This window comes from Acomys minous (assembly GCF_964271855.1).
Source record: "Acomys minous genome assembly, chromosome: 16".
Lineage (NCBI taxonomy): Eukaryota > Metazoa > Chordata > Mammalia > Rodentia > Muridae > Acomys > Acomys minous.
The window spans coordinates 6,287,941-6,313,356 of record NC_140498.1 but is presented as its reverse complement, the minus strand read 5'-3'; the positions used below and the strand labels follow the sequence as shown (position 1 = coordinate 6,313,356).

The 25,416-nt window shown below is 46.4% G+C and overlaps 1 protein-coding gene and 1 long non-coding RNA gene across 4 annotated transcripts in view; one reads left to right on the top strand and one right to left on the bottom strand.

Annotated features, from left to right (window-relative positions):
- The window catches only part of DNAH9 (dynein axonemal heavy chain 9), a 318,017-nt gene that overhangs the window by 3,299 nt on the left and 289,302 nt on the right, over positions 1–25,416 (bottom strand). For all 3 annotated transcript variants that reach the window (XM_084761565.1, XM_084761566.1, XM_084761567.1), the window contains 6 exons: positions 18,125–18,252; positions 13,228–13,455; positions 12,033–12,224; positions 10,967–11,158; positions 9,205–9,375; positions 5,002–5,184 (listed from right to left, as the gene is read on the bottom strand). In XM_084761565.1, coding sequence (XP_084617691.1) covers positions 5,002–5,184; positions 9,205–9,375; positions 10,967–11,158; positions 12,033–12,224; positions 13,228–13,455; positions 18,125–18,252 — 1,094 coding nt within the window. The remainder of the gene's footprint in view (positions 1–5,001; positions 5,185–9,204; positions 9,376–10,966; positions 11,159–12,032; positions 12,225–13,227; positions 13,456–18,124; positions 18,253–25,416) is intronic.
- On the top strand, positions 2,058–24,823 carry LOC311585882. Its single transcript, XR_014775380.1, has 3 exons — positions 2,058–2,220; positions 24,334–24,478; positions 24,748–24,823. It is a non-coding gene; the product is annotated as an uncharacterized lncRNA (long non-coding RNA).

Genomic DNA, 25,416 nt, shown 5'->3' with positions numbered 1-25,416 from the left:
CTTGCCAGTCTGGTTAAGAGGATATGTGCAAAAGTAATGGATTATTACAAAAAACAAAGTACCACAGAGCCAACAAGAAAAAATGAGGTAGGTGTGTGTGTGTGTGTGTGTGTGTGTGTGTGTGTGATTTTATAACTAAGGATTTTTATAACTCTCTAACTCACATCCCTTCTGCCTCCACCAACCAAGTGCTGGGATTGGAGGTCTGCACCACCATGCCTGGGAAACAATGCAATCAAGTTTGCTTCTCCACAAAACTGTTTTGTGCTTTATCAAGTTTGGGTTTATCTGTGGGAGTTACTTCCTGTATACAGGGAAGTCTGTCATGTGAACTGACGGAGAATAGCCCCATCCTGGATTTGTTCCATACTGTAACCCCACAGAATTCATAAGCCATTGGTGTTTTTCAAGTGTGGTGAAAATGGCTTGGTCCTCAGGTGGCTGACAGAGGACTGTGTCAGAGTGAGGGAAATCTCTACGTCATCCGACAGTGCCTACTGCCATCCTTTGCTCCTGGTTATCTCACTGGCCTAAGTCAATACACACTCTGTTATCAGGTCTCCGTGAAGCCTGAAACCAAGTCTGAGTTTTGTTATAAAAATAAGAAGAAACGGTGTGCTTATTATTAAAATAAGTGCAATGGCCTGGGGACTTAGCTTGGTAAAAATGTTTGTGAGGCAAACCTGAGGCCCCGAGGTCTGTTTCCTAGATCCCATGTAAAAAGCCAGGCATGGTGGGGTGTGCTTTTCAGTCCCAGTGCTGGAGAGGTGGAGACTCAGATGCCTGGGACTCACTGACCATCTAATTGTTGAGTTCCAGGCCAGTGAGACACCCACACAAGATGGGCAGCTCCTGAGGAACATCATTCAAGGTTGGGCTCTGGTGTGTGTGTGTGTGTGTGTGTGTGTGTGTGTGTGTGTGTGTGTGTGTGTGTGTGTGTGTGTGTGTGTGTGACCCCTCCACACACACACATGCATCCAGACAAACAGACCTCCGTGCCACACCAATGTGACTAGAAGTGAAACCATGCTATGTGGAACTATGATTGTGACTATGGGCTGAGACTTATTTGTCCAAACACATAGGAAGCACAACACCAAGAGAGGTCCCCAAGTGGACTGTGGACTCATCAGTTGTAATAAATGCAGACTTTGGGGATGCTAGGAGTATTTTGTGTGGTGGGACAGGGGCTTGATGTGAGCCTGTAATTGCTATGATCTTAAAATTATGCTAGAAAAATAAGGCTGAAAATTTAAAAGGCAATACTTAATGCTTAACTCCCTTTGAAAATCTAAACTCATGACAGCAAGGGAACATAAAACATGTACTCTAATGCCTTAACTTTTTTCTCACATAGGCTTATATAATATTATAATTTATTCTGACGATCTTCCACTGACTTAAATGAGCACGCAAGTGAAAGCAACCTAAAGGATGTACTTACTGTCTCCTAGGTTCCCTTACGTTCCCACAGGAGCATGACCTACTGTGCAATTGAAGCCACCTTGTAGTTTGGTTTATGAACCCAGGATTGATTTTCAGTGAGCTGGGAGGCAGCCATGCCTTTCCCCAACTCAAGTGTACCTGTGTTGCCTTCTTAGGCCTAGGGGAGTACAGACCAACATCATGTCCTGAAAGGTATTCAGAGCAAACAAACAAAAAGATGTTTTCCTAACATGTAGCCGGGTTGGTCGAGGCTGCCTTGGTGTGGACCGGATGAGTCCATGGCCAAAGTCTGGGCACCAGGGCCCTTTAAGAGATTATTTTCATTTTTAAGTTGTATATGTGTATGAATGTGTCTATATGTAGGATTGTATACATGTGTGCAGCCTCTACAGGGGCCAAAAGAGGGTGGTAACTCCTCTAGAGCTAGAGTTATAGTCTGTTGCAAGCTACCCAGCTCTCTTACAGCAACATGTGCTCTTAGTGGATGGGCTGTCCCCAGCCCCTGCTAGGGCTCTTCTTAAGAACTGTGATATCATAAAGGAAATGGTTTCCTAGCATTCCCTGGCCTGGGTCTGAGCAGCACTGTTTAATATCGAAGCCTACCTGTTCACAAGTGGGTCAGCAAAAAGAAAACTTAAAAATCTGGCTGTTCCCTCTCTTCAGCAGTCCTGTGCTTGTTCCAGGGTCCTGTGACACACCTCCTTGGTTTCTGCACTGATGGGGAATCTGGGAGAACACTACAGTCCATGTGGCACCATGTGGCACCTTGCCCAGGTATGAAGGCTGCTTGTCTGTGACCCTATCTATTTTATTCTTCCCTATGAATACATGCTTTCATAATCCTCCTTTGGTACAATAAAGTGAAAACCTTATTTTTAACTATAGGCCCTTGTTCCTTTGAGTCACAATGTGTTGGAAGCTAGATTCATAGTCTAAAGCCACTGCATAACTAAGGACGCAACCACCAGAGGAGGCAGGTGAACCCAGGAAGGTTGTCAGTAGTCATGGCCCCCAGCAGCATTCAGTTCACAGAGTGCTGGCTGGAGATAGCACTTCACTTCAGGGTTTCATGCCAAACCTTGTGCTGAGGGTCAAGGTCAGCTCCCTATCCGTTCTTCTCAGGAAAATGTCTTCGTAAGTAGCTTTCTCTCACCTGCCCCACACCCTATGCTGGGGCCTGAGTCTGATGCCTTCACACATTCTAGGTAAACATTATATCACCGATATATGCTTACCTCTGTAAAAAGGGAATTTTCTAGATAGCCTTCTATCAGTATATGCTCCTTTGAAAATTACAAATAGTTGTAATGTCAAAAAAAAAAAAAGAATTGGCATTTAGGAATTTTGTAGATCAGGCCTTTGTGCATCTGGCTAATGGGAATTGGAACACCTAGGAAGGCGGGAGCCAGATGTCTCACGGTGGTGAATTCCCAAGACAAATTCTCTCTGTGGGATATGTCTGTGGCCAGCTGGCTTTCCCCTAGATTTCTTCCCTCACCCACCTTCTGTATGTTTTGAGATGCTACAGGCTCACAGGGCTGTATCTCACAGTTCAGCTAGGACTTTCTGGCTACACAGGGTCTCAGAGCCAGTCAGTTCTGAATAGAAATATTTTTATCAAAAAAGCTAAGAATACTTGCTTAGTAACTCATAGAGTCAGGTGTCTTGTAACTGTGGTGCCTATTTTGGGGTGGCTGTTGGCTTGTTTTATGTGCTGGGGGACTGGAGATGCCCACTGTTTCCCACACTGAACCAGCAGCAACCTCAAAGTACTGCTGAAGAGAAGTAAAGATAAAGAAAAAGGTCAGAAGCACTTCCTCTTCCTCTCCCTGTTAGGTCAGCAGGTCACCTAAGACCCTGCCCAGTTTGGAAGGGGACTTTTCCACCATGCCTTCTAGCAGGTTCTGATGTGCTGCGGCTGCCCACCTCTGCTTTAACCCTAAATGCTTTCCCTGCTCTGAGCTCTGCCTCCTTTTGCCATGGAGGGTGTCCCCTGCCTTTCCTCTCTCACAGAAGCTGATTCACTTGCCAGCGTCACCTGCCGATGCTTACAGGGCCTCACCTCAGAGTCACCACAGAGGACAGACAGCAGGACTGGAGGATGGAGATGGCAGAGTGGTGCTGTGAGTCTGGTGACCAGGACACTCTGGGGACCATCCTCGTGAAACTGTCTCCTGAGAGGGCTCTGATTGGAAAATACCCCTCAGCTCATACAGGTTCCTCGCTGCTTCTAGCCGTTGTTGCATCACCGAGAAGTTCACCATACACTGGGTGAACTGCTGGAGGCGGCTCTGGGCTCCTCTGTTCTGTCTCCAGCAGCCCTACCTTTCTGTCCTCATCTATCCATATCTACTGTTCCTCTGCCCCCCTTTTTCTTCCTCCTCTAGCTTCTGTTTATGAACCCCACCTTCTAGCAGGCTGTCCTGGAGGGAAGGCTCTGCTTTAGCCTCTTTGCATCCTTCCTCACAGAGCCCATCAATCAACACTGTGGGAATTAAACTGAAGGGAGAGAAACTCCACACCACTTCCGCCTCTCTGCTGAGGCATCCTTCATGATTGACTACACAGAGCCACAGTGAAGGTTCATAGAAGAAAAACGAGTGAACGAATTGGAAGTCAGATGGGTAAATAGCCTGCACCAAATTGCATGGCCTCAATAAGCTACGACTGTAGCAAACCTACTCAAGATAATTGCTACTGTACACCTGCTTATCCAGGAATGGAGATGCAAAATATGACAGGCTAGGGCTTGGTGCACATTTGAGACTAATGTGTAATTTGCATTTATCTGATTATCTGCTGGTACAGACTTTGGAAGCCATCGAGCACTGCCTGTCCTCAACAGGATAGGCATTCCTATCTCATCTTCTATATTACTTCCCTCTGCCCATATTATGTGTGTTTATGTGTGTCAGGGTGGAGATTAAAACCAGAAAAATTAAAGCAACCCTAGATTTTGTGCTGTTGGTAGTTTCTATAGGTGTCCACATGTAGAAAATTCAGTTGTTTACACACACACACACACACACACACACACACACACACACACACAGTTGTATAACTCCAAAGATTAGCCATGGCAGCACTGGCAGCAGACTCCAGACCTAGGCACTTTGGAGGCTCAGCTGAGCTTTCAGTGTAAGCTACAAAATCAGTTTCTGGATTATAGGCGCGCACACACACACACACACACACACACACACACACACACACACACACACACACACACACACACTTCTAAGATACGGGGCAACAAACCCAGGGCCCTGTGCATGATGGGCAAGCTCTACCTCTGAGCTGTGCCTCCAGCCAGAGCTCATAGCACTTTTACCAAAGATGTCACTGTAGGCACATGTAACTCATTGTCCACGGACATAGAAGACTGCACTGAGTAGGGACCTGGCACTGTACAGATTCTCTCAAATGTCCTCACAGCCAGTCTGGCTTAGTGATACTTTTCAGCCATTTAGGTGGCTTTGGGGCAGTTGCCCTTCAGTGTCCTTTGGTGCCTGTCAGTCTGTGTCTGTGGGGTCTGGCAGTGTCCCTCTCACTCACCTGTAAGCCGAGGTGCAGCTCTCTTAGTGAGCGCCGGATCTCTCTGGTAAGGATGTTCATGCGTTCACACTCCTGGAAGGCAACTACAATGTAAGGGGTGCGTTCCTCCGCCTTTGCCATCAGCTCTGGGATGTTAAACTCGTCTGTCACCCGATCCAGTATTTCTTCCAGAAGGGACCTGACCTGCTCCATGACAGAAAATACCGGGTTAAGAAAGGGATTCCATGGAAACCCCTACCTGGTGTGGTAAATCTGGCTAAGAACCTAGCAGCTGGGGAGCTCACAAGCGCCAGGTCTAGGAGGTTCCTTCTTGTATGGATTTGCTAAGTGGACACAGTGCCAATCTGCCTTGTAAATTCATGTCTCCATCCATAGACTAGTACAGCTCTCAGATCTCTTCAGTGGATGAGGGTGGATGCAGAAACTCAAGACCAGGCAAAGTGACGCATGGGACACTTATATCACTCCACTCCAGGGATCAGGATCATTGCAGGAGAGGAGGTAGAAAGATTGCAACAGCCAGAAGCTGGTGAGGACCCTGACCAAAACAGGCTTGGGACGTGGCAAGACGGCTGTGTTTTTAAACTTGTAGCATCTGTGGTGTGTGCAAAAGATCAAGCCAGTAGGCTCCCAGCCTTAGCTACCACAGTTGATTAAAAACAACAAAACAACAACAAAACCCATGGAGTTGAGGGTATATGGAGGTGAGAGTTCTGAATCTGGATGGAGTTAGGAAAATTGTGTGTGTGTGTGTGTGTGTGTGTGTGTGTGTGTGTGTGTGTGTGTGTGTATGACCAAACTACACTGTATGACATTCTCAAGGAATTGATACAATATTTTTAAATGAAGGGATTCCATCCTGTAATGGACACTAGATGACAGCCACCTCCACCTGCTGCCCTTCCTCTCATCACACTCTGACTTGCTTGCTTCATTCAGCTAGGTTAGGGATGAGGCGTGGCCTCAGGACACTTCTCTTCAGAGGCTGGCCAGTTACCTGTGACTTGTGTGACCACCTTCCTAAGAACTGATGTTGAAAACCTCACAGGCTGACCCAGTTAACTATGGGGAGTAAGTTGGAAACACGTAAAACTTTGACCTAAGATGCCCATGTGGGCCATGTGGGGCTGAAGCACATATGTACACATTGACAGCCCTCCAAGTGCATGGTTCCCACGTTCTCGGATCCAGCCAACCAGGGATCAAAAACCAAACATGCCTTGTCGATTCCTTAAGCAACACAGTGAAACTGTTTGCACAACTTCAGGCACTGTAAGTAATCTAGGGGTGAGTAAGGTATATTGAGTGGATGGGACGATACCCCAGGAAAGCACTTGCCCAGCGTGCATGAGGTCCGCACTGTGTGAAGGTATACCAGAGGATGTGCCTAGCTTACATGCAGATCCTAAGCCACTGATGTAAGGCATTTGGGACTTTGGCATCCCTAGGGAGGGGGCATGGATAGTGACAGACCCCTTCCCTTCTGTATTTCCATTAAGTGATACTGTGGTTTTCTATTTGTGAATTCTGAAAGAGGCATGGTCATCTATCACTTAGGCCCTTTCTTCCCACAGTTTCTTTTCTCATACGAACTATCAGCTAATTAGACCAGGGGAGCTAGAATAACCTGGGTTTCTCTCCTGGAAAATTGGAACCGAGGTTCGAAAATTGTGGGCTATTTGGGGCAAGCACTTGGAGGCTAAGCCTGCCATGTTGGAGTAAATGAGTAAGCCTGGGAGGTTGGCTCGCAGAGAAAGACAAATGAAGCTCTGCACACATCATGACCATATGGCCAGCAGAGTAGGTTGGAGTGAGCAGGAAGGTGGGCGCGTGTGAGCTAGTGCCGGCCTGTCCAAGTTGTAAGAGCAGAGCTCCAGAGGCCTGTGCATGCCTGGGCTTTGTCAGCTCTGACATCTTGATGTCTTCCTCCAAGAGGAGGCCTCTGTCTCTCCTGAGGACAGCTATCTTCCCCACCTTTTTAGAGAGTCACTGGCACAAACTTCTCCTTACTCAAGATAAATCAGATTATATTCTCGGGGGCATGAAAGCCAGTGGGAGGATGGAGAGTTCTTTAAGAGCCCTACAGGCTTCTTAGTCTCTGCAAACAAGCCAGTTAGGACTGGGGGTTTTCATCAGTAAACATATCCACTAGAGTCTTTCTTGGTTGGCTCCCCTCCCCCAGCCCCCAGGGTTGACTTGAAGATCTAATCAAATGAGCTGATGGATGCAGCAGCATCTGAAAGCTTTAAAGGACTATGTAAATGTAAAAGGTGATTAATATTCACCTTGACTTGAATCGCTAACACACAATCCATTCCCCAAGTAAAAGGGCTGATGGTAGAACAAAAAGAAAAAAACAAGAGCCCATCACCCCAAGCCAAATGGGTCTCTGGTTGCTGTCATAGCAAAAAGTGGAATGGAATTTTAATGGTACCTGAAAGCCGCTGCCAGAGCTGAAGACAAATGGCTAAATTTATATTATATTTCTATCTCTGGAGTGGAACTGAAGAAACAGTCTTGTATCAGTGAGCGGCCATTTGGCTGTGACTCACAAAGAGATGAAAAGATGGTCTAGAGGCATTGCTCCAAAATACATGAGGATGGGGACACAGAGTTCTTTCTGCCTCTCCAAGTCAGGAGGAGTTTGGAGGCCAGAGAGGGAAGCTGTTGGTGGGAGGAGCTGGACACAGATGGGTGGGTGGGTGGGGACCTCTTCTTTGCTCAGGGAGCCCCAGCAGTACTGCAGAGGAGAAGGGAGGGTTCCAAGGGATGAGGTTAACTTCATCTCCGTAAGCAAAACCTCTGCTTTTCCTTCTTTTTGAGAAAGTAATACATATTTACCAGAAATATCAGGAAAAACACCTTTTTAGAATCTATTCTTCAGATAAGAGGAAAAAAAATATGGTTAAGCTGCCAGTATTTGGTTGGGTTTGGCATGTTTCCTTCAATGTGCAGGACACTTTCTGTTTTCAGCCAGCCACCCAACTGCATTCACTTAACAATTACCATTTATGCATTATCACCCATGCAACCACCAAGAGGTCCATTAGTCTCTCTTCCTCTCTTTTTCTATACATGCATGCATGCATACATACATACATACATACATACAATGTGTGTATTCTCTCTCTCTCTCTCTCTCTCTCTCTCTCTCTCTCTCTCTCTCACACACACACACACACACACACACACACACACACACACACACACACGCATCCATCCAGTTTATGCATGGTTCTTATGCCTGCCAGGTAAGCATTCCACCACTGAGCTACAGGCCTGTCCCTATAAATATTTTATTATTGATTTACTTATTGAGACAGGGTCTCACTGGGTAGCCCTAGCTGTCCTGGAACTCCATGTAGATCAGGTTGGTCTTGAACTCACTGAGATCTGCCTGCCTCTGCCTCCCCAGGGCTGGGATTAAAGGTATGTGCCACTGTGGCTCGCTTTCCTGTAGATGTGGAGTGCACTCCTCTATAGAATTGCTTTCTTCATTTAAGGTGTGTATTATTTTGCTGTTGCCCATAATTTACTGTCATTCTATTGATAAATAATTGTTCTATTCAGGATTTCTACACCATAAAAATTCTGCAATAAGTAAGTAAATGTAAATACATCATAAAATCTGCATACTTCGAGTGCTTTCACTGGCTGATTTCTAAGAATAGAATCCTGCTTTCTATCCTGTAATTTCTTACCAGCTTCATGGCATTTCCTGGCCTTGTGCTTGAAGCACTTTGTGTCTATTGACACTGGGACTGGAGGTCATTCCCACTGACAGAGTGACTTATCCAGACGGGATCTGCTTGGCAGGTGAGTGGAGAGGTGTTTTGCAGCCAGTTCTGCAGTGTCTTGATTTACTTTGCCAAAGAATCCGGAAGTTGGTATCAAAACCCCCAGTCTCTTCTGCTCAGCCCTAACCTTCCCTCCCTCATTTCGGCAGACAAGTCAAATAAAATCTGGCTCTGGACTGGCAAAAGCATCTGCCAGTCCTAATGGCAAGGACTTTCCTCTGATTTAACCAGAGTGTCAGGAAAGGGCTGAAGTGGGTGAGGAGGGAGTGTTGAGGCAAAGGACCAGTGTCTACGATGGTTTGTGTGTGTGTTATACACACTACCCACTGCCAATGTTATTAACAGAAAGGCGCCTACTTACTAGCCTTGGCCCACCAAACCATCTCGGGCCATGCCCGCCACGTACCTTTTCTTCCCTCGTAATGCCAGCTCCATCTCCACTGTGGCTGTCCCGAGGCTGCATCTCCAGCACGGTTCGGAAGAGCTTTTCCGATATCTGGGTCAGGAAGCCGATCTCAGCGTTCGGGTGGAGGCCGTACAGGTAGGGAGACTCGGGGGGCAGCTCAGCGTCGATATACTGAAACCAAGAGTAACCAACTTGTCTCCCATCCTCTGCAAGGTCCTCTGTGGAACACAGCACCACTCCCCTGGCTGTGGGTTGCTGCATACTTGACCAGACATGGCTCCTGCTGGCTTGTTTGGTTTGACCTCCTCCTCTTCTCACACTAGACCAGTTCCCCACAACTCCCAAACAAAATAAACGTGAGACTGGGCTGGAGGAAGCCGTGAGCTTGGCTACAAACCGGAGGGCTCACACTCTCCCCGAAAAGGAACCGGAACTGAAGCATGTTAAAACATGGTGCCACATAAACACCTCTCTGATTAACTCCGGTAGTCACCAGTCTGCCTAAGAATCTTACCCAGCGTATAGAGGTCACTTTCTTCACTGATTGTTTTGCGTACTCCCTCACGGTTCTTTTTTTATAACAGCGAGAAGCTAACGTCCACCTTAAGCTCCTAAAGAGGCTTTCTTTTGCAGTTTCTTGGTGGTGTTACCAACTAGTTCAAATATTTCTCATCCTTGTATTTCTTCCAGCCCATTCCTGGGCCCTTGGCAGGTGCCCAAGATCCACCTCTGATCTGGCAGGTTTCAGGGAAGTAAGCAGAAGGGAGTCTACCTCGGCTCTTTGGAAATGTGTAAGTCCTATCGCTGGCCCGCCATGGGATCCAACAGCCAAGCCTCCTCGGGAGAGCTGCTCCGGCTGGTGGACTGTCCACAGACACCAGGGGATGCTCTTGCACTGCGATCCTGGGCAAAGCCGCTCATGTGCTTAGAAAGTTATTTCTTCTCATCAGGAGTCTCCTCGCTTTGAATTTCTCCTTATGAGTGTGACTCTTGTGGGTCAAATGGCTTCTACAACTATGATTCTTAAGTTCTTAAAAGTTTCTTTTAAGTTTCTATGACCACTCTTTCGCCTTAAATATACTATAAGCTTTGGTAAGCTTTAGTTCTTTCAAGAATGTTGAAAAGCCTAAAAATCTTTTTCCTTCCCCTCCAAAATGGTTCTCAGTAGATTTAAAAAGAGAACGGAATGCTTTAAAAATAAATGCAATAGTAGCACATGAAAAACTGAAACGCTAGTAAGAAAACGTTTTCTTTTATACATGCCTGTGTCCATAGCAACCAAGAGGAAATGTGAGGTCACCTGATCACTTTCTGTGAAGCTAGTGATAAAGTTTATGCAAAGGTATCTAAATTCTTACCTGGGAAATTAAAAACAAAATTAATTTCCACAATAATATTAATTTCCCCATTAATATTGTTTTTGTCAACATCTTGATTAAAAAAACAAGAAAATAACTGCCCTGGATATTATTTGTGGGAAAGATTGACAAGTGGAATTATGGAATCAAGCATACAAGATCTCCAGGCTTAATTTCATCATTAATTTGAGGCTGGAAATCCTGAGTCTGTTGGGCTGAGCAAATCAAGCTTGGGGCAAAGAGCACGTTTGAAATAGGCTCAGACCTTGGGGCCATCCGTTCCTGGACTCCAGTCTTGTTTCAGAGTGCACGTGGGCATGCTGAGGTGTGCAGGACAGACAGGAGGAGTTTTCAACAACCCCCATGAGACTATCACAGTGCTATGAAGCACAGCAGTGCCTCACCTGATGATAACCACTGTAGTCCATGTTGCCTGGGAGTGGGAACCCTGGGGCCAGGGACAGCTCCCCTTCCAGCATTTCTGGCCTGATGAATTCCTCCAAATAGGTTCTGCAGAGCCTCCTGTCCCAGTCATCTGTGATATGGCCTCCATACATGATCTCGCCAAACAAGTAGCGCAAATCGTCGTAGGGCACCTGCACCAGAGGCGAGAGGGCAGGAAAAGAAGCAAACCCCCAAAGGCTTTTGTTTCAGATTAAAAGTGAAGCCCTTTTAAACTTTGTGTCCCCCAGAACCTGGTGATTGGGTGTGTTCTGTGTTATACCAGGCTTTTTCTAGAAGCCCTGCACATAGGCAGTGAATGCCAAATGGAGGAAGTGAGGACCTTTCTGCCATTAATTTCTGAGTAAGCACAGTGCAGGATAGAAGGCTGCTGGAGTATGAGTTAATGAGGGAAACCATTTGAGACAAGCCAAACAACAAAGGGGGCAAAGCCTTGGGACCGGGCTCCCCTGGGCCCAGGGCTACAGGGAGGACTTCTCAGGGCATCTAACACCCATGGTGCCCTTGATGGTATGAACAGCCCTTTAGATGGAAGACTTCATTAGCGTAAGTTTTTCTGAAACGGAATTAACAAAGAGGGGGCTTGCTATAGTTTGAATTTGGCCTTTTCTCTGCCTGTGGCAGAACCATATCCACAGGAAGCGCTGTGTGTACCGATGAAAGTTCTGCCCCTTTGCCCAGTCAAGTTGGGTTGAGAACTTAAATTAGGTGAGTATGGGGTTGGGGGGCGGGGAGTCTTTTCCTGTCAATCTACAAATCCCTGCAATGATGTGATCACATACAAGTGGTCTGATTGGTTTTGGAAGATTCCTATGGGGCTGACAGTTTGGGTTCCTTTGCTTCCTAGCTCTGATATCTTAGTAGTAGGTCTCAGCCTTAGGCTGGTCCTGGCCTTGGAACTTCCTTATCTCATTTGTGTGAGGGTCTTAGACCTTCCTCATGCCACGCAACCCTTGTGTGTGGGAAAGCCATATGATAACGACCGACACCCATACCCCTTTGCTTTACCTTTGTGTTAGCCTCCAGGAAATTGTATAGCACGTTTACAGAGATGGTGAGGTCCCCAGTGTTAAAAGGGTAGGACCGATTCCATCCCTGCGGCCCAAACTTCCGTCTTTCGGCAACCACCGCGTGAAAATAACACAGAGCGAAGAGGATGCTCTTGAACTCCATCTCCCGGGAACACATCTCCAGAGTGTCCTGGAAGGGAAGCCTCATGAACAACACTGACACAAGGGTGTGGTGAAGAGCTGGGTTCACACTGCGTCAAGGTATGATGGCAAGTCGTGTTTAGGGTTCGATGCACAGTGAAGGGACTGGTGATCGTACTGAGGTGAGGCCAGGTCGGGGTCCAGGCTGGAGGCAGGCATGCAGAAGAGATGGGTTTCCATCCGGCATTTGAGCTACAGTTTATATTCAGGCTACAGGTGTTTGGTCAATGATATAACTTTGTGCACATGGATTAACTATTTAGGTACCCAAGCCTAGCTGATGACAGCAGCAGAGGGCCTGTGGGTATGGACGCCTTATCCATTCTCTCAATGCCCTGTGCCCCATGTAGGTGGGGACCCCTACAGCCTCACTTAGAAACTGTCCTTTCCTGCCCGTCACGGAACAAGAACACGCGTTTTTGTTCTTTGTGGTAAGGAACCTCTGGCTTCTGTATTGAGGCGCTTCTGAAAGGAGGGAGAAGACGGGAACCAGACCCCTAGCAATGGGGGATGCGGTGCCATCCATGGTCCTTACTGCTCCCCACTGCTCCCCTCTCCTGAGCAGGAGTGATCAACCATAAGCCTGAGCACAGTATGGAGGGGTGTGCAGCTGCAGAGCACAAGGAGGGGCAGATGAGGGACCCGGGCCGAAAGGAAAAAAAGGATCAGTAGAAGGAAAGAGGCGGGTGCTGGTTCAGAGGAAGCTGGTGAGGTGCTGCTTGGTGGACTTTAAGGAGGGTGTTGGTTATGGGGGACAGAGGTAAGCCTGCATTTTAAAAGGGTAGTAAGGAGGCAGTCTCTGGATCCTCTGAAGTAAAAAACAAAACAAAACAACAACAAAAGACCAAACCAAAATTCTCTGCCATGGGATTCTTTCTGTTCATTTTGGAGGAAGATGAGGCAGCCAGAGCCCACGCACTTTACCCCCACTGGGTTTGAGTTGGTCCTTTGTTGGGTGGAGCCTTCCTTCTGCCTTCCCTCCCAGTCAGTACCTGAGTGAAGTTGTCCAGGGCTTTGTGCAAGTTGGCATGCATGCCTGTGGGGGGCTCATTGGTGATCTTGATGGAGTTTTCCAGAATGCCCTGGGGAATGATGTGGCCCTCAGGAGACGGTGCAGGCTCGGCGCTGATGAAAACTCTGAAGTCTGGGTGACTTTCCTCACTGAGCTCCTCTAGTTTCTTCTCCAGGGTGCTGAGCCACTTGGCCACCAGGTGGATGTTCTGTTGGGAAGGAAGGAGGCCCAAGTAGACATGCCCTTATATCTCTTAGCCATGAGCAGTTATCAGGTGGGCCGCTAGAGGGGACACCTGGCCTTTCATTATCTTCAAATCTTTTTGATAATTCTAAAATTTTAGTTAAGATATAATGACATAATTTCCCCCTTCCCTTTTCTCCTTCCAATACCTCCCATGCTGCCCCCTCCATTTCCTCTCAAAGCCATGATCTTCTCCCCCCCCCCATGATTATTTTTGTTACTCACACACATACATACACAAATGCACAAACATATAAAGACAACCCGCTGAGTCTGTTTAGGGCTGCTCGTGGGTACATGATTTCAAGGCTGACCACTTGGTAGTTAGTGTAGGCTTGTCCTGGAGAAGTCTATGTCTCTGTCTCAGCGGTGGTTAGTGACCTACAGTTTTCTTGTCTAGGGGTCTTGGCATGACTATTGTGGTTGTCACTGCTTAGATTTAGCAATAAAATAGACATAATGTGATACCCACCACCTTTGAGTGTACAGTCATTGATTTTCATGGGGCTAGGGATTGAAGGAAGGTCCCACTCAGGCCAGGCAAGTACTTTTCTAATTAGCTGTGCCCCAGACCTAGAACATACATGTTAAAGCACTCGGAGGAATATGTACGCCTAGACAGCCATGTAACTCATAGCCTTTGGTAGGAGAAATGTTTAAAAATCACAACACAGGAAGAGTTGGAGATGCCCAGTAGTGGTGGCCTCCCAGCGTCATGCAATTCAACCCCATCCTTTGATAATCATAGACCTTCCAGCATTGTGCTCTCAGACTTGGCGGCATGTACATCCCCTGGAGGATGGCTTAAAGCACAGGTTTCGGGACACACACACACACACACACACACACACACACACACACACACACACACACACACATCCCTTACAGCTTCTCATTCAATAACTAGAGTAGAGCCTGGCTATTTGTATTTCCAACAAGCTCCCAGATGGTACCACACTGTGGGTACAAAGTCTATACTTAGAGTCTAAAGTGCAATTCTCCACTGCCTGGTGCCCAGATTATTTGAACCCCTGAGAACCAGAAGGGGTGGCCATGGCTGCCACACCTGGGGGGTGGGCAGAAACAGAATTTCAGATCCCTGCTCAGACGTACAGACTCAGAACATTTTAGTGGGACCCTCTATACCGGTATATGAGTGTTCAAGTTTGAAAGGGACTGACTCATTCAAACTCTCCCGACCAAGCTCCAACCTCACCAAAGCATTCTCCTAACTGCCACTAAAAACACCCACCTCAGACACAGGGGGACACTGCTGTCAATGACCCACGAAGGTCCCTACTCTCATCACAGTCTAGCCTTTGAGCCTGTCTTTCGTTCCCGAATCTGATTTCCATTTTTTAAATTAATTTACTCAGATTATAACTCAATTGTCATCCCATCACTTGTATCCACCTGTTCCTCCCTCCCTTCCACTCCAACCCTAATCCCCTCCCCTAGGTCCATGACCAAGGGGGATCTCCTCCCCCTCTTTATGGTCACAGGCTATCAAGTCTCATCTTGGTAGCCTGCCCATTCTTTCTTTGAATGCCACCAGGGCTCCCCACAAAGGGGATGCCATCAAATATTGGGCACCAGAGTTCATGCCAGAGTTAGTCCCCGCTCCCCACATAATTGTGGAGAATTTCCTGTCTATTGGCTAGATCAGAGTAGTGGTTCGATGTTACACCTGACTTCTCAGCAGAGACCATGAAACCCCCTTTTTTTTTTAAAAAAAAAATCAAGATCAGTACTTAGTTTTCCTCACTCATTTGGAGAAGGCACCTTTCCCCTTTACTAAGTAGGTTCCTTGGCTTCATTGCACTATATTTCATTATGATGAACAGATAAAGGCTCCTCAATCAATATTTGATCAGGTAGGCTTGCAGAGCCTTAAATACACAGATCACTTAAACACACAGTACAAGGACTGCAGTAATTTGGCCTGTGCTGTTCTCTCTCCTATAGAAAGAGAAGTAACAGTCATGCTCGCCACACTGCAGAGCTGCTGCAAAGACCCATAGGCAAGGAATTTGAAAGGGCTCTTTATACTGGGAACTGCAATGTGAGGGTTAGTAGCAGGCAGTGAAATGAAGGTTTGTTCATTTGGAACCACATGATTAAAGCCAAGCTGAGTGGGCTTTCTGGAGAGCCAGGGGTCCTGTTGGGTGGTAATACCAGCAAGCCAGCAGTATGTGACTCTGTAGGTGCTTCAGACTCCAAGTCCTCACAGACCTGGGCTGGGTGGAGAAGGAGACGTGTTTCCTGTGGGAGGAACTCTGGGGGCCACTTGAGGAGCCCTAGGACTTCCAGAACTGGGGAAACAACACACAATTTTTATAACCAGGGAGAGTAGGGCGTCCTGAGCTTTGGCCTGATTGACAGGCCAAGGATACCAGCTCTTCTGGCTGTTCTTCAGTTGGGACCTTTTGTGACATGGCATGTAACAGTTGTTAGATCCAGTGGAGGAACAGTGACAGGAACAAGAGTGCAGTGTCACAAGTTCTCAGAAGCACTGGACTATTGATGCCCAGCTCTTCTGGAAAGGACTACTATTATTCCATTTACAAGTTTTGAAAGAGGAACAACTTCATTGGGTTTTGGTTTTGGTTTTGGTTTTCCCTTTTCAGGAACTTTTTTTGGGGGGTGGAGTGTTGACACAGGTTCTTATTACAAAGCCCATGCTGGCCTGGAACCAGATAGGTAGCCCAGGTTAGCCTCAAACTCAGAATCCCTGAACATCCCCCTTCTGACTGTTAGGTTGCATGTGAGTGCCACCATGCTGGGCGACACCAGGGTAAGCATTAAGACCAGACTATCCAGGAGGCCTAGGCAGATAAACGTTTTGAGACGTCATTTTCTTCCACCCCCACCACATGCTACAGTTCAGACATATCATGTATAGTAAACACTCTCAATGGTTTCCTCAGAGGAAGAGGAGAGACTGAAGATAGCTAGGTCTTATCGAGAGAGGCAAGGTTCCCACTTGCTATGGATTAAAGAGGGAGTTATGAGCCCAGAGACTGAATCAACACGAGATTTGTGGGGGTACTGGGTAGCCAGTGGTTGCTGAGGAAGGAAAGTCAGCTCCTACTCTGAGGACCCTGGTTAGAGGCAGAATCATTTGTTTCAGGAACATGGTGTTTCTGACTACCAGGTCTGGAGCCTTGGTTCCCTTAGTTGTCAGTGGCAAGGAGCAGGTTGCCTGGTAAAGGAGTGTGGTGGGGGTGGGGGCTGGGAGAGTTGGGGAGGCAGGAAGGAGCAGGGACTCCAGCTGTTGTCACCATTTCTCCTGGGATTCCTATTGCTCCCGGAAAAAGGAGTTCCAGAGAATGGCGGATCTTTCAGCTGCCTGGCTCCCCATAAATAAAAGGATAATTAAGGAGTCTGCAGTGAGATGCAGGGGATTGATTGAAGTTCTTGGTAATGAAGCCGGGATGGATGGATGGATGGCTTTTGGCACTATTCTTTCTTTAGTTTCCTCATTAATTTTGTCACCCAACAGGCTTTTTTAAAAAAGCGAGTGATATGCTTTAATCATAAGTACCATTCTCATTACACAGGCACCTGTAGAATCCAGAAGAGGTGGCTGTGGGCCCCTTACTGGAACTCAGGCCCCCTGGATGAGCAACAAGCACTTTAAACCACTTAATCATCTCTCCACCACCCCATGCCCACCCCAGGCTTTCATTGAGCAGTTTAAGGCAGTGATCTTGATGGTGAAAGTCAACAAGAATCATCAGTTTCTCTAACAAAGTTTGGCAAAGGACAAGTCCTAAGAAAACAGTCAACATGAAAGGGATGCCTTGATAGGACTGACTGCAGAGTGCTTTAAGACAAAAGAATAATGCGTGCATTGTTCTGACTCCATCATAGTTTCTTTCTTTCCTTCCTTCTTTCTTTCTTTCTTTCTTTCTTTCTTTCTTTCTTTCTTTCTTTCTTTTGATACAGGGTTTCTCTCTATAGCCATGGCTGTCCTGGTGCTCTCTCTGTAGACCCGGTTGGCCTCGAACTCACAGCGACCTGCCTGCTTCTGCCTTCTGAGTGCTAAGATTAAAGGCGTGTGCTACCACATCTGGCTCCATCACAGTTTCTAAGTGAGCTGCATGGGGAGACAGGCTTTGGTAGAAAAAAGAATGGTAGCTTCCCACCTCCTCCTTGTTCCATGGAGTTGACAGTCGCAGGGCTCTGTGTTTCCAGATACCAACTTGCGCCCCCAACGAAACTCCCAACAAAGCAGTTAAGGGCTCGTCTTGCAGGGAGGTAACTCAGAACATATGACACAAAAGAAGAGCACCAGAGAGGAAAGTGCATAATATCCATGGACGAGATCAGCAGCTGAGAATCTAGCTCCTAATACCTTTAATCAAATGCCAATTTCTTGAGCCTGCACCAGAGTGGGATCTGTTTCCTCTTTTGAGTGGAACTCAGAACTGTTTGGAGACCATGCTAGAGGGGATATGGTGGAAGGAGAGTGATTAGAGGAGGCCTTGGGGAGAGGCCATGAGACTGAGGAGGGTTAGAGCAGAGGAACAGGTGCAGGAGGGTCAGAGGCTCAGGAAGCCCAGAGTCTGTGGGATGCAGCCCAAACAGGCGTGAAGGCAAGGCTGCCCTACATCTGCACCAAGGGACCTTACCTGCAGAATCACCCAGTGACCTTTCCGGGCAGCCAGGTCTAGTGCAGCTTCAGCAACTACCTCTTGTCCTTGCCCCAGAGACACGTTGTGGAAGTTTCTATTGTTGAACGTATATCCAAGTTTCTTTCCTAAAGCAAGCATGGAATTGTTAGGATCATTTCTTGTGTCTATTCATCTTGTGCTTCTGTTGCTCAGGGGTTGCCTGTTTGCCATCCCTCAGACCTAGCCATGCCTGGACCCACACCCAAGACTTATATTCCCCCCTTCCCAGGAGGCTAAATCTTTCAGATATGCAATCCAAGATAAAAGGAAACATTTGTCCACATCTGGACCTCCCCACCCCTGCTTCCTCAGCTATCCTCAGGATCGGTTTGGGATTATTTGTGTTCCCTTACACAGCCCCTACTGGAAGATTGGGCAGTGGTCCACTACCTACAAAGTGCTGACATAAGAAAGTTAAGGGCAGTCGTGTGAGTGTGATCTCTTCTGCTTATGTATCTGGTCTTCTTTGGGACTTTTCCAGGGAGGTGTGAGCAGTGTTCAGTCTGTCCTGGCTTCTCCCCTATCAGCCTCCTCCCTTACTATTATTCTCAGTACATGGGAAGCTTCGTGTCATTCTTGCATATAAGACCATGGAGAGAAGAAAGATGTAAAACAAGGATGGGGTTTGGTGTGAATATTATATTGTGCTGCGGGTGGAAGAAACAAGATTCAATAATGACAGTAATGAAATATCCTAGCCATACCACAGAAGCAAGGCCAATGCCATGGTGTTGCTCTCCAAGACCCCCTCCTCCCAAAAAAAGTTAACCTAAAAAATGACCTTAATATAGAGGACCAATTCTATTTACACATTAGCTATTAGCACAATCCAATAAAGTTTGAGAAAGGCGTATGCCATTCTTTACACAAAAGGATCATAAAACCGTGTAATACCATGAAGGAAACATTGCATTTTTTTTCTGGGAAGGTAAAATATGAGAAAGAAGCTAAGTTAGAAAAGAGAAAAAGAATACTTAAGCTGTACAAAAATTACTTTCAGAAGAATTAAAATTACAGATATAATTTGATACTCATGCAAGAAAGCTTTGAAAAGAAAGCAGCTAATATTGGATATTCCTTTTAAACACTAAAATGTGTGTGTACTCTTCTTCAACCGTGTGCACGTAGGATGATGACTTTTTATATTGAGGAATAGTTATTATGGATTCGACTGAGATGAACCCAAGAAATACCTTTATTAAACTCAATAAATCCTAGCTGGCAAGCATTTGATGTCAGCTTTAGAACTGGGGAGATAAGCAACTAACTCCAGAGCAAACAGCAGGATAAAAGGTGTGGGGATTACTAGATGGCTTTGGTGATGTTTTTTGTTCACAAAGGAACCTATTTGTTTCCTTTGTTCGCTGGAGAAGGATATGGGGAAAGAGGTGTTTAATAAAGATTAGTTGGAAAATTACAGACTGGTAGGGGTCGTGGTGAGGCAAATCCTGGCAATGCAGAGCCAGCTGGGATCAATCTGCATTAATCCAGGCTGACAAGAAAGAGATGGATCTTATAAGTGATAGGAATGGGGAGAGCTGATGGGACTCTGTTTCCTCCACACTCAGCTAACTATGACTATCAGACATGAGCCTCATGGTGTGTGAGGTGAACTTGTGGAGTTCCTTCACTGACAGTTGTGAGGCTCATAGACACTGTGTAGGTCATTAGCAAGTTTCTTAAGGTATCAGTGTTCTTTGGGGGGGGGTTCACATTCCCACGGCTTTGTAATATGGCCTCCGTGCTCTCACTTGGCTGTGTGTGACCCACTTTCCTATTCCTGACCTGTCTGTCTGTCTAGATGGCCATGTCGTCTGCAAGTACTACAGACTCTACTTAGCTTCTCCTCTGGTACTTCATCCCCCACCCCCACCCCCCAGTCTCTGTGAGGATCCCACAGCTCCAGCAGCCCACTCTTAAGTGCCATGTACCAATGATGCTCTGAGAAAGGGGAAGGTTTTTCTAGAATTCTCCTGCTACTTTCTACATCTGCCTTTTGGCCGATAACTTTTATGTTCTGTGCTTCCTACTAGCTTCCTGATGAGACTGACTTTTAGGAGCATCTTGACTTTGTCTGTTTCAGCACTGTTGTTAATGTCATTATGGATGAGTTGGCTAACTCATCTGCCTTCATGTTTGTTTCTGCAACCTAAGAGAGCTTTACCTTGGCACCATTGCTGCTACCCCTCCCAAGGGCTGCACCAGGAGAACTGTTGCATGGCTGAGATATTATTCCTCCCCCACTTCCCCAAGGATTTCTCTGTGTAGCCTTGGATGTCCCAGAACTTACTCTGTAGACCAGGCTGACCTTGAACTCACAGAAATACGGCTGCCTCTGCCGGGATCAAAGGCATACGCCACTGTTAACGACTATCGCAGCTGACTCCCAGGCTTGCTCCGATCCCCTCTCCACCCTACTCCAATCAAAGGCCGAGGTTACTGGGCCCTCCATCTGGTTTTCTAATCTTTACCTTTACCGTTTTGATTTCGTTTAATATGGATCGATCTCATAAAAATTTCAACTCCTCCGCTTCCTTCTACATGTTCATTATGGAACTTTTAGACACCTTAGCTCTACGAGAACTCAAACATAAAAGAGAAAATTAAACAATGCCAATGTGGTGAATTGGAGCTCTTGGCTTCAATGCTACTGAGGAAGCTTTTTCGTGTATTCACGGATTGGCCGTGTCACCACTCCTTTGTTTTCAGGCCTCCTTTCTGTGGTCAGCAAATTGCTTCACTCTCTCCTATCTCCTATGCCCCCTCTGGCAGGAACTCCTTCAACTGGTTGCCACGCTATCTTCCTCTGTGCATTTTCCCCTTTAACAGAAGGGGTGCCCTCCTTTTGCCCATCAGTCTGTTCTCTAGATTCTGTCTTACTGTAGCTTCAACTTTTCTTCCTCTTCACCTTCCTCCTTGGCACATAAACAAAATGATTCTTCTGCCATCAAAAAACCCCCTCCGTTCTCACACTGCCCACTGGAGACCAGTCTTCACCAGTCTAAGCCGCATTTCTCTGCCTCTCAAAGGAAAAAGAACGGGGACTAGGAGCACAGAAGGGAGACCTAAGCAACATAGTGATAATCTGGCTACAAAGACACTGGATGGAAACCTCCTCTTTGAACTTACCTTATGGCAGAAGAAGCCAAAGGTGAGACAGACAGCTGCTTCCTGATCACAAAATGGAAGCAGCCAAACTCATTTTTCTCAAAGCCAAGTAGTTGGACAAAGGAGATAAGGAACTGAGCAAGATCGTGCTACAGATGTGTGAAAGACGAGAGGAGAGGCCTGAGTGAGGTAGAGGATGAAGCCGGCTTTGAAGGATGCGACAGGGTGCTAAGGAAGACGCACACTGCGTGGCGTCGGAGAACAGAAGCTGTGTCGCCGTCATTATCGTACAGAACCTGCTGCTTTGCTTTTTAACTTTTCAAAGTCCTTTCACATCAGAGATTTCATTTTATCCCCACAGTTACCCGAGGGGCTAGAAAGGCATGTTGGGTGATAGAAAACAAGGGAAGGAGAGAAAAATAAATGTGCAAAGAAAGTGGCGAGAAGAGAGAGAGGACAGGTCATTGAGGGGCTAGTCAGGGTGTGAGAGCACACAAGTAGAGGTGCGGAGAGGATGAGAGAGTTCATGTTCAAACAGGCCAAGAAGTGTGGATACAATGTTCTCCTCTTCCTGGTCCTTGTCCCCATCCTGCTCTCTGTCCTCTTAGTCCTTCATCCTTCTCCTGTCCCCCTCCCCCCTCCTCTCCCTCCCCTTCTCTTCCTACTCTTTCCACCTTCCTCCCCTTCCTCCTCCACAGCGTTCAGGATGGGAACACCCTGGAGGAGTCCGAGTGGAGCACAGCACAGACTCTTCGCCGAGGATCGGAGGGAAGCTCTGGCTGCTGAGCAGACTCATAGCTCTGTTCGTGCGAGGGCACATGCATGTTGGCAGAGGAGTGGACGGAGACAAGAAAACAAATCTTTAGGCTGACTTTCAGGGCCTTATAAAACCTACCCAGACAGTAACTGTCACAGTAAAGCAAAGAAGGAAACCAGTGAATGAGTTAAGAGTATAAACCAGCTGCCTAAGGATGTAAGGGGTTACTGACATTTTAAGAGTCCAAGCTGAAAGATAGGATGAACTGTCTGATACACAAGGAAGCAAAGGGACAGTGCTTAATATGCCGGGACTAAGGGTGATTGGGCAAACTGCTTGGGCCATCTCTGTGGATTCCAAATGAGAACTGGGGCTCATCAGACAAACTAGTTACATCCAAGAAACGGGAAATATGTATTCTCCCAGATTCTATGTCTAAACGGGGAAAATTAAGATATAAATCAAACCATCAAGAAGTCAGAGAGAGGGGCCCAGGTGCCTAAGTGATCTCCTGTTTATGAACAGCAATATGCTTCTAGAAGTATGCAGCAGTAAGATGAAAGCAAGGGCAGGGCCAAGGCAATGCGAAGACAGATAAACAGTGTAGATCAAGGAGGGGCCCCGGCTGCCTGAGATGACATGCTGTTCAAATAACATGCTGGGATGGTTGGAGGTCAATTGGCTAAGAACAAAATTGCTCATAAATATAGAGTATATGAAACCTTTCAAAGGGAGAACAGTGAATGAAAACGAGGAAGCTAAAGTTATTCATGCGAAACCAACAAAGCCCCGGTGGATAAAAGGAGTGCAGAGCTCCGTAAACATGTGGAAGCCAGGGATACTGTAGCTATGATGAAGGTCTTAGGATATCCACCCATTAATTTATTTAACAAATATTACTGAGTACATTTTCTGTGGTAGTCACACTGTAAGATAAGGACCAAGATGACATGGTTTCTGACCCCCAAGGACCTTAGTGACAAACGGGCAGGCCAATATAAACCCCAGCACTGAGAGAATGATTAAATTAGAATTGTATTAAGTGCTGTGACACAAATATATAGAGTGCCGAGAGAATACATAATGTGGAAACAAATGGTCATGCGGCGATGAGGTCAGGATAGGCTGATCTTTGCAGGATGAGTAAGTACTGCGCTGTTGAAAACATTTCAGATGCAAGGAGTTGTTTTCTGGAATGTCCCCTGCCAAAATGGCCAAGAATCTGAAAGAGAGTCTGGGAGACAGGTAAGATGCTAGGTAGGACAGAGAGGCCAGGCCCTCCAGGTTATATGGATTATGTAAAGGATGCTTGACTTAGCTTTTATGCTGGTGGGAGTCCATGAGAAAGCTTTTTGTCGTTGCTTTTGTTTTTCAAGACAGGGTTTCTCTGTGTAGCCTTGGCTGTCCTAGAACTCACTCTAGACCAGGCTGGCCTCGAACTCACCTGCCTCTGCCTCCAGAGTGCTGGGATTAAAGGTGTGTGCTACCACCACTGGCCTCCATGAGAAAGTTTTAAGGAGTAGGATGATATTTCAGGATTTGAGATTCAGCAAGGGAACTCTGGTCACAGAGTAGCAAAGGATTTTAGGGGAGGAGTGAAGAGAGGGGCCGGGAGGTAATCATGGTAGTCTAGTGGGAGACTATGGCCGTTCAGCAGAATCCAAACAAAAATGTAAACAGTTTGATGGGGCAGGGGAGAAAGGCTGCTTAGGATGACCCCGTCTAAAGGCGGCATTTACTGAAAGTAATAGAAGCTGATGAATGTGTGACCCTTCCTTGAACAGACATGCTGGGAGCCGAACAGATGGGTGTAAAGGACCCACAGGTAAACAAAGCTCATGAGATAGAGCACAGAGCAGGTGATCTCAAAGTTCCTAGGGGATAAAGATGGGTCGCCTACAAAGGAAATGACGTACGCTCACGCTCAAACAAAACTGGCTTCTACAACCAAAGGTCTAAATAGAAATCATTTTGTGCCCAGAAAAACTATCTAACAAATCTGAGATCAAACAAGGGTGCAGATATGTTACATCTTAGGATTCCTTTCTGATGATGTGTCCCAGCAAAATGAAGATAGAAGACAGGAAATAAGATGGATTAAATACATAATACAAAATATTAAGGTAGAATGTCAAGAACATAAACCCAGGGATATCAGCTTCGTAAAAGGGAATTCATTCGTGTTGTAGTAGGATGTTAATAACTCTAGTAAGGACACCTTCTAGAATAAAAAAGAATGTCTTTCAGGACATAGAATGGGTAAAAAGTTAGTGATAATTATAAATGTCATTTTTTTTTGAAGGGAATTTGTAACTCGAGGAAAAACTGGAAGCTTTCAAAGAAAATCTTCATTTATATATGAAACAAAGTGGAATTTCACATGGGTTTGAACTCTTGTAAGAAAATTCTTCTGAGGACAGCTAGAGATCATGACATTGAAACACAAGGTAGAGAATGTGGGCGTGCTGGCTAGTTTTGATGTTAACTCGACACGGGCTAGAGTTATTTTGAAAGACAGGTCCCCCAGTTGAGAAAATGCCACCATCAGATTGGCCGATGGAGAAGCCTGTGGTGCATTTTCTTGATTGATGATGGGTTTGAGCGAGCCCATCACACAGGGCGTGGTGTCACCCTTGGGCAGGTGGTCCTGGATGGGGTAGGAAAACAAAGGGAGCAAGGCCTGTGGAACAAGCCAGTAAGCAGCACTCTCCCACAGGGTCTGCTTCAGTTCCTGCCTTCAGGTTCCTGCCCTGGCTGCCTTCGAGGATTAACTGTGACACGGAAGAGTAAGTAAAAAAGATCTATTCCCCACAAAGTTGCTTTTGGCCATGGTATTCCAACACAGAATAAAGACCCTAACTAACTAAGTGGGTCAGTGAGCTGGCTTAGGGGGTGAAGCCTCCACACACTCCAGTGGCCCATATGCCCACTCCCCAACACCATGTGCATGGGCTTGTTAGTCTCGGAGAGGGCTTTTTTCTACTAACTGGGATAGAGCTAGTTATTATTTTCAAGTTTGAATGTGAATGTAGTAGACTGGGGAAATATAGAATTAATGATAATAGCAGAGGGAAACAACCATACACTTGGCCTTGAATATGTAAAAAAAAAAAAAAAAACAAAATCACAGCTTCATAGTTGAAAAATGGAACCCTGAGCTTATATAGAGGGAAGTCAAGAAGAGGTATCTAAAATTTGTAAAGTATTGCTTCAAGACTGGGGAGATGGCTTAGTTAATTAAATGCCTGTCATGCAAGCAGGAGGACCCGAGTTCAATTTCTCCAAGAGGAAGTTCTTTGATGCTCATCATCTTCTTTGAGATAGGCTGGGTGTTGCCAGGAGTTAACATGTCTTATTGTCAAAGAATCTTTAAAGTAATAAAAAA